At 40.7% G+C, this 9,962-nt stretch overlaps 1 protein-coding gene across 1 annotated transcript in view; it reads right to left on the bottom strand.

The window, feature by feature from the left end:
- Positions 1 to 3,955: 3,955 nt before the first annotated feature.
- Positions 3,956 to 9,962, bottom strand: part of ECPAS (Ecm29 proteasome adaptor and scaffold) — a 105,944-nt gene continuing 99,937 nt past the window's right edge. Inside the window, 2 exon segments of the mRNA XM_007936772.2 lie at positions 3,956 to 4,095; positions 6,306 to 6,377. Coding sequence (XP_007934963.2) covers positions 3,956 to 4,095; positions 6,306 to 6,377 — 212 coding nt within the window.

Below are 9,962 nucleotides of genomic sequence, written 5' to 3'. Positions count from 1 at the left end.
GGCTCTAGAAGGAGGGATATCATTGCTGATGTCAGATGGATCTTGACTAAAAGCAAGGAATAGCAGAAAGACATTTTCTTGTGTTTTATTGACCATGCAAAAGCATACTGATTATGTGGCTCGTAACAAATTAGGAATAACACTGTGAAGAATGGGAATTTCAGAACACTTAATTGTGTTCATTCAAGATATGTACATAGACCAAGAGGCAGTTGTTCAACCAGAACAAGTGCAGACTGCATGATTTAAAATCAGGAAAGGTGTTATGTCAGGGTTGTATCCTTTTATCATACTTATTCCATCTTTATGCTGAGCAAATAATCCAAGAAACTGGACTATATGAACAAGAATGCGGCATCAGGATTGGAAAAGACTCATTAACAGTATGAGATATGCAGATGACACAATCTTGCTTGCTGAAAGGGAAGATGATTTGAAGTACTTACTTGGTGAAGATCAAAGACTAGTCTTCAGTATGGATTACACCTCAACATGAAGAAAACAAATATCCTCACAACTGGACCAATAAGCATCATCATGATAAATGGAGAAAAGGTTGAAGTTGTCAAAGATTTCATTTCACACAATCAACGCCCATGGAAGTAGCAGTCAAGAAATCAAACGAGGTACTGCACTGGGCAAATCTGCTGCAAAAGCTCTATTTCTAGAGTGTTAAAGAGCAAAAATGTCACCTTGAAGACTAAGGTGCACCTGCCTCAAGCCAAGATATATTCAACAGCCTCCTATTCATGTAAAAGCTGGACAATGAATAAGGAAGACCAGAGAACTGATGCATTTGAATGGTGTGTTGGTGAAGAAGACTGAATATACCATGGACTGTCAGAAGAATGAACCAATTTGTCTTGGAAGAGTACAGCCGGAATTCTCTTCTATGCAAGAATGGGCTAGACTTTGTCTCATCTACTTTGGTCATGTTATTAAGAAGGACTAGTCCCTTGAGAAGGCTATCATGCTTGGTAAAGTAGGTCAGCAAAAAAGGGGAAGACCTCAAGATCAACTCTCACAGTGGTTGTAACAATGAGCTGAAACACAGCAAGATTGTGAGGACGGCTCAGAACTGGCAGTGTTTTGTTCTGTTGTACACAGGAGCCCTATGAGTCAAAACCCACTCCAAGGCATCCAACAGTGACATGCACTAAGGTTCAGGTGTCGTAGCGCCACTCAGCACCAAGAGAAATTCTTATTATAGTAGTAATTATTATAGTAGTATTATTATTTATTAAACAATAAAATAGTCTAAGAAGCACACAAAAAAGTTAACTATTTGGTGTGGGCCAAGAACACAATTCTTATACACTTACTTCCTGAAAATGCCCGACTGACATTACATTCTTGGTTAGGTAAAGTGTCCCAGGAACTGTAAATGAAGTCAGAGGATACTTAGTGGAGGGGGAAAATACTGATCTGGGAAAAAAAAAAAAAAAGTCTTGTGAAGCCATAAGCTTTCTGAAAAACATCCAACGTTGATCTTCTGTCAACCGAAGGCCATTGTCAAGTGAAAGTCCATGATAGAATCTTCAAAATTCACAATGCTACTAAAACTGCTCTATTTCAGCATCAACCAAGAGGACAACGCTTTTGGTAATTAGCAGCTAAAACTAAAACCCACAGCCATCAAGTCAATCTGACTCATAGCAACTCCCACTGGGTTTCCAAGGCTGTAAATCTTCCCAGAAGTAGACTGCCTCATCTTCCTCCCATGGAGCAGCTGGAGGGTCTGAACCACTGACCTTCTGGTTAGCATCCAAATGCCTTAACCCTCTACACATCACCACCTTGTTGTTAAGTGCACCTACTACACTTAAATTTTCATTTGCAAATCCTTTTCCAAGCGGAAGCAATCTCAGCACCTACTACACTTAAATTTTCATTTGCAAATCCTTTTCCAAGCGGAAGCAATCTCAAAACGTACCAATATACAGCCAAGCTGCAGTACTATCTGCAAGGGTTTTTCAAACTTGAGTAGCAACCCAGTCATGTCAGGGAAAGACGTTAGGGGTCTGAACTGCATTTCAAGGAGCTCTAGTGGCAGTGGTTAAAGCATTCAGCTGCTAACCAAAAGGTTTGAACCCACCAGCTGCTGAGGAAGAAAGGTGAGGCAGTCTGCTTCCACAAAGATTTACAGCCTTGGAAACTTTATGGGGCAGGTCAGAATCCACTCAATGGCAGTAGGTGGTGGGCTGCATTTGAAACGAGTGGGAAAGAGAAATGCAACACACGTGGTAGTGAGAGTATGTAGTATGTCATGAAACACTTCAGTGAAAGATTTTATATTCTCTGTCTCTCTCTCTTCCACACACACACACACACACGAGCATACCTAGCTATGATGTAAATTAAAAGCTATTTTTCACTATAGGTGAGTCAGAAATGTTTGAAATACATTGGTCAGTGAAGAGGGCCATAAATCATAAACATGGAGTTTCCACCCTGGAGCTAATGCTAACAAGGGATCAGTGTTGAATGGCGAACAGTCCTGTGCTCTGGAATCCCAAGGTGAGCTACGGAGGCCTCCGTTCCCCGTAAACACCTATGCACTTGCTCTCCCCCTTTGCCCTACACCCTCAGCCAAGGGCTGAGAGCAGAAGGGAAGAGATCCGGCTGCGATTCTTCACCTGGAGTGCTGACAGGTTATTCTGAGACGAGGCAGTAACAACAACTCCCGGATGGCTAACTGAAACGCTTTCTTTTCTCTCCTATATGGTGACACCGGCAGCATAAAAGTGGGTAGAAGATTTTAAGATGGCTTTAGTTTTGAGATTATAAACAGTTTAAACCAAGGCACCCTGCAATTCTGTAGTGGTTGTTATAATTGGTGTTTCTGCAAAATTGGCCATCTGAGATAGAATGAGCAATTTTGTCCTCATCTGCCTATAAAAGGACTGTCAAAATGTTAAAAAGGAGACTGAATTCTCTCTCAATCTGTAAAAATGCTGAATAATCATTTCTAAAAATCAGTCATCTAAACAAATGACAAAACAATTTTCAGACTTTGACTTCCAAAAACCCAACAATGGTTAGGTGACACATCAGTTTAATGCTGGTCAGAGGACTGTTCTATTCCACCCTCAAAGTCCCTCAACTCAGGAATTTCTTGAGTAGACCAAGGTTAGGACTGAGGTGGCAACAGGTTGTAAAAGAGAGTGTACTACACAGGCCAAACACCTGGATTCTGGCTTGGCACAGGTCTCAGAAAGGAAGTGACACCTTCTTGTGAACTTTAATTTCAAAGAACAAGCAAGGAAAAAAAAAACTAACATGATCCTTTATACTCTTCCTCCATACACTCTATGCCAAAAATAAACACTAGTTCAGTATGTGATCACAGGTCCAATTTCTTCAGGTGTAAAACAAAGTGTTTAGGGGGCAGGGAAACGAGATTAATGGAAACAGAGCCACCAAAATGGAAATAATGAGAACGCTCACACATTATGAGAATATAGCCAATGTCACTCAACAACTTGTGTGGACACTGCTGAATGGAAACCTGAACTGCTGTGTAAGCCCCTTCACTGGAAACACAATATAATGAACAACAACAAAGGGTTTAAACTAAGCAAGTATAGGATCCTTCCTGAAATAACTTTAATTTCATTTAGATGCAGTGCTGCATCCTTAGCTGCTCTGCAGCTTTGTCCATTAAATGCTTCAACGATGCCCCTTTTAACAACCGGTTCTGCCAGTGTCATCTACAACCACCTCTCAAACATCCAAGGTTCCATCAAGCTCACGCAGCTCAGAGAACTGAAAAACATCAAGTCAAATAAACCTAAGAGGAACAAAACTTAAGGCATTTTTTTTATTATTATTATTTCAGCCAAGGAATGATGCATGCTACAGATTAATCTTTACTTTTCCCCACTTGGTTTTTCAAAGAATACCACCATTTCAACCCCAAGAAACATGGCACTTGTTTATCTCTTCCCCTTCTAATTTACTCCAGGTTCTCAAGTGTTCTCTTCAACAGGGACGCTCTCTCCTGCAGCTCAGCTCTGCTGTCGGTCTCCATCGTGGCTAGAGACTCAATCAGGAGCGCTCGGCATTCGGATGTTAAACTTTCCCACTGTTTCGATTCTGAAGGGAAAGAGAACAAAAAAAAAAAAAAAGAAAGAAAGAAAAACCAAAGAATTCTTATAGAACAAGCAAGCAAAAAAAAAAAAAAGCAAAACACAACTCACATGATCCTGTCTACTCTTCCTCCATACACTCTATGCCAAAAGTGAAGACTAGCTCAGTATGTAATCACAGGTCCAACAGCTGTTGCGAAACCTCACTACTGACAATAACTTTAGAGCCTATCAGGGAGTGCTCCGTGGCCTTCCCCCAGGACAGGCTGGACAGAGAAGAGCTGCAGTGAAGCACGGAGGGACACAGTCAGCAAAAAAGCCACCTGAACAACCACAAAGGCCTCTTTCTAAGACGTGCTCAGTTTAAGAAAAAAGAAAACATGAGTAAATTCTTTAATCAACAAGTCAGTTGAAATAGGTGACATTTTATTAGACTTTTCTTTAAAAAAAAAAATCGGAGAACTAGATACATATTGAAAATTTTAGAAAGTCAAAAGTACATTGGAGCCTCAACCCTGTAGACATGGCTCTGCCACTTTCTAGCAAAGCAGTAACAAGAAGTCATTGTCCTCACCTAGAACATACTGGCACATATCCGGCAAACTGCGAGAATTTGGTGTTATAACTAAGAGCTTACTTCTTTTATTTCAATAAGGAAAAAAATGGGATTCTGAGCTGCCTGGTGTTACTGAGTCTAAACAGCCTGCTTTATGGCACCCTCAGAGCACTGCTTCAATCACTGAGCAGAGACAGAGAAATAGAAGAGCAAACACACAGCATCTGGGCGAAAGTGCCCCCATCTCCACATCCTCAGCCCAGGCACTGAAGACAGAAAAAGGAAAACCAAGGCAGAGAGAGAGGCCTCCCGTGAAAGCAGCATGCACATGACCACAACGCCAGCAGTTTTCTTTTCCCATTGACACAACCATTACAAGAAACCTGTTTCTTGGGACATCAAGCTCAACTGGCACAACACACTACACAAAAACACCGTTCCACATCCCACTTTGATGAGTAGTAACCGGGATCTTAAAAGCTTTCAAGCAGCCGTCTAGATGCAACGATGGGTCTCTCCTCATCCAGAGCAAAGAAAAATGAAGAAAATCAAAGATGCATGGAAACAATTAGTCCAAGCCACTGGTACAACATGCAATCCTCAACCTATATGACTATGAGACCAGAAGAACTACATGGTGCCTGGCTACTACTGTCAACCACTCAGAAAGGCATCAGTGCAGGAGATCCTGGACAGAGTGGGAGAACAATGTGGAACAAAACTTAGAGAATCATTTAAAAAAAAAAGGGAGGGGGGTCGGACGACCAGGTTTGCTGCTCTGATAGAGCCTGATGGAACCACTGAGACTATGGCCTCTGGCTGCCCTTCAGGTCTGAAATGAACCCACACCTGTGGCTTCTGGCCAAACAAAAGACAGGCATAGGAGTTGAACATTTACATTAGGTAGATACACTCCTTGGAGATCAATCATGGGAGAATAGAAGGGCTGTGTATGCACAGGGAGACAGCTCAGGGGGCAGGAGTGCATGGAGGGAAGGACACAGGGAAGAGGTAACTCTGGGGAGGAAGTGAGAAGACAGCTATTGTATTGTGGGAAATTGCAATCAATGACCTGAGATAAAGTGTATGTAAACTGCTGTATGGAAAATGAATTTGCTTTATAAACTTTCACCCAAATCACAATAAAAATTAAAAAAAAAAACCCTGCTTCTTGATATGAACATGAAAAAACAAACAAGGTTAAACAAATTGCTGTTATCAGATATGCCAACTCAGATGGAATGTCCGTCCACCTCTACTTTTCAGTGTGCATCACTGTTAAAGTACACGTATACAGTGACCTCTAGAGTGTCACTCCCACTCACGGTCAGCCACTGTCAGCCACTTCCACCCACTGTCTACAATTAACCCGGATAAATCAGGATTCATGCTGGAAACAAAAACTTCACCACTGTGTGATAACTATAGCTTAATACACGTTAACAGTATATAAGTTGAAAGAGCATCAAATTTAATACTTAATAAAATTTAAGGTTTTAACTTAACACATTCCTCTTATTGATACATACCTAGGTCTATCAACTTATATTTTTAAAGTATATGTGGACTAAAAGCAGGGGGAAAAAAAAAGCCACCCTAAAAGATAAACCCTAAAAGTAGCCTAGCTTTATGTCCTCCAGTCATAACTCTCAAGAACTCACCTTCAAGTTTTTTAAGCAGTAATTCTATCACAGATAAAGCTTCTGTTCTCACAGATGAGTAGGTCTTATTTTCTAAAAAGAATATCATACAGTTCACATTACTTGTTTTATATTACTTAAAAACAGAACCCCAATTAAATTAATGTTATTAAAAGAAAAATGTGCAGAAGTTTCAATTCCAGGGAATGATATACCTGTTTTTAAAAGTAAGCTTCGTTTTGCTAATTATCATCAAACAGAACCTTGAAATGTGCTCTATGTCCACATTCTTTACTTTAAGGGGAAAAAAAAGTCAACCATATGTAAGTTACCACAACCAGTGACATGTTTAGAAGACCCATTTCAGAAGTGGGAGACCAGAAGACAGTATCTCAAAAACGCAGTCATCTTCATCTCACTCCTAAGAAAGGTCTTTAGTTTTGCATAATTCGTTCTCATAAAGAACATTATACAATACAATGCTTAGACCACATCAGGATACCAGAGACTCAGCAAAGACAAGTTTCTTCACTTCCAGTTCTTTATGCATTAAAGCATGCCACCTCTAAGCATAACTGAAATATGCTTCCTGGGTATGTACTCTAGACACAGCATATAGTTCACTAAGATCATCTAACTAAAAATCTAACTTAAACCAGGCCCAGGGCAAGGAAGGCAAGCAGGTAACAGCCTGTTACGACACAAAGCACAAAGAACTTAAAGAGTGATGGTGGTTTGTGTCAAAAGGAGACAAATGCCAGCTTCAAGGGCTTCTACTGGTCAAGTTGTGCATATCTGAGCAACAAAATAATGAAGGGAAATAAATGAATTATAAATCACTGAGGAAGAAAAGGAAATCCATGAGTCCTCGCCTATAAGAAATAAAGAGTAAGGAACAAGGCAGGGACCTTGCTTACAGTAGGATGTTGTTGTTGTTGTTGCTGTTGTGAGGTGCTACTTAGTCAGCTGACTCACAGCAGCCCATGTACAACAGAATCAAACACTGCCCAGTCCTTCATCAGCCTCACAATCATTGCTTTGTCTGAGCCCACTGTTGCAGCCACTGCGCCAATCCATCTCACTGAGGGAGCGTCTTCTTCACTGACCCCTACCTTCCCTAGCATGATGGCCTTCTCCAAAGACTGATCTCTTCCAATAACATGTCCAAAGCACGTGAGACGAAGTCTTGCCATACTCCCTTCTAAGGAGCATTCTGGCTTTACTTCTTCCAAGAAACATCTGTTCATTCTTCTGGCAGTCTATGGTATTTTCAGTATTCTTCACCAACAGCACAATTCAAATGCATTAATTCTTCTCTCTTCCTTAGTCACTGTCCAGCTTTTGCACGCACATGAGACAACTGAAAATACTATGGCTTTGGTCAGGCACACCTTAGTCCTTAAAGTGACACCTTTGCTTTTTAACACTTTAAAGAAGTCTTTTATAACTGATTTGCACAATATAATATGCTGTTTGATTTTCTGACTACTGCTGCTACGGGCACTGATTGTGGACCCAAGTAAAATTAAATCCCTGACAATTTCGATCTTTTCTCCATTTATCATGACATTGTTTATTGGTCCAGTTGTGAGAATTTACGTTTATGCTGAGGTGTAATCCATACTGAAGGCTGTAGTCTTTGATCTTCAGCAATAAATGCTTCAACTCTTCTCTTCCTTCAGCAAGCAAAGCTGTGTCATCTGCATATCACAGGTTGTTAATGAGTCTGCCTCCAATTCCAATGCCACTTTCTTTCTCATATAGTCCAGCTTCTGGGATTATTTGCTTAGCATACAGATTGAGTAATATGGTGAAAGGACACCTAACCCACACCCTTCCTGATTTTAAACAACACAATATCACCTTGCTCTAAAGAATGCCTCTTCGAGTAGTGACTGGGATCTTAAAAGCTAGCAAGCTGCCATCTAGATGCAACGATGGGTCTCTCCTCGTCCAGAGCAAAGAAGAATGAAAACAAAAATTCATGGAAACAATTAGTCCTAGCAACTGGTACACCATCCGATCTGCAACCTATACAACTATGAGAACAGAAGAACTAGATGGTGCCCAGCTACCACTGTCATCCACTTGGAAGGGGATCTATGTAGGAGATTCTGGATAGAGAGGGAGAATAATGTGGAACAAAACTCAAAATCATTTGGAGAAAAAAAAAATGGTGGGGACCAGGTTTGCTGGTCCGACAAAGTCTGGTGGAACCACTGAGACTATGGCCCCTAGGTACCCTTCAGGTCTGGAACTGAACCCACACCTGTGGTTTCCAGCCAAACAAAATACAGGCATATGAGTTGAACATCTACCTCAAGTCGATACATTCTTTGGAGAGAACAATCATGAGAGAAAGAAGGGCTGTTTATGCACAGGGAGACAGCTCAGGGAACAGGAGTGTATGGAGGGATGGACACTGGGAAGAGGTAACTATGGGGAGGAAGTGGGAGGGGAACTGTTGCATTGTGGTAAACTGTGGTCAATGACACGAGACAAAGTATATGTGAACTGCTGTATGGAAAGTGAATTTGCTCTGTAAATCTTCACCCAAATCACAAAAAAAAAAAAAAAAATTAAAAAAAATAATAAAAAGAAAAGAATGCCTCTTGGTCTATGTTCAGGTTCCGCACAAGGACAATTAAGTGTTCTTCAAAATGGTATCCATTAATTTGCTATGATCCACACAGTCAAATGGCTCTGCAGAGTCAAAAAAACTGGTAAACATTTATCCAGTATTCTTTGCTTTCAACCAAGAACCATATGACGTTAGCAATGATGCCCGTCATTCTACATCCTCTTCTGAATTCAACTTGAATTTCTGGAAGTTCTCTATGTAATGCTGCAACCGTTTTTGAATTATGTTAAAAAAAACTTTACTTGTATGTGATTTAATAAATAATAAAAAAAAAGCAAACTCACTGCTGTGGAGCTGGATCTGACTCACAGCGACCCCTTCTTGGGTTTCCGAGGCAGTCTCACTATGAAAGTAGATTGCCCAACCTTCCTTCTGAGGAATGGCTGGTGGGTTTGAACTGCCAACCTTCTGGTTAGCAGTCAAATGCCTCAGGCACCGTGTCACAAGAGCTCCCTTGTATATGATATTAGTGCTAATGTCTGCATTCTGTTGGATCACTTTTCTTTGGAATGGATCTCTTCCAGTTGGTTGGCTAGGTAGCTGTCTTCCAAAATTCATGGCATAAATGAGTGAGCACTTCCAGCACTACATCTGTTTACTGAAACATCTCAGTGCAGCTTGGATGCCTTCCTTCAGCACCACTGGCTCTTGATCATATGCCACATCCTGAAATGGTTGGACATCAACCAATTCTTTCTGGTGCAGTGATTCTGTGCATTTCTTTCATCTTCTTCTGATACTTCCAGCATCGTTCAATATTTTGCCCACAGAATCTTTCAATATTGCAACTCGAGGCTTGAATTTTTTTCATTTCTTTCAGCTTGAGAAATGCTGAGCACTCTTTCCTTTCGTTTTCTAAATCCACATCTTTGCACATTTTATTGTAATACTTTGTCTTCTCCAGCTGCCCTTTGAAATCTTCCATTCAGTTCTTTTACTTCATCATTTTTTACATTCACACTTTAGCCACGCTATGGTCTGCAGCAAGTTTCAGAATCTCTTCTGACATCCATTTTGGTCTTTTCTTTCTTTCCTGT

The sequence above is a fragment of the Orycteropus afer genome, unplaced genomic scaffold (assembly GCF_000298275.1).
Source record: "Orycteropus afer afer isolate SDZICR_OR568_19922 unplaced genomic scaffold, OryAfe1.0 scaffold00037, whole genome shotgun sequence".
NCBI classification, from domain to species: domain Eukaryota; kingdom Metazoa; phylum Chordata; class Mammalia; order Tubulidentata; family Orycteropodidae; genus Orycteropus; species Orycteropus afer.
The sequence above is the reverse complement of the archived record's forward strand: the minus strand, read 5'-3'. Positions and strand labels throughout refer to the sequence as shown.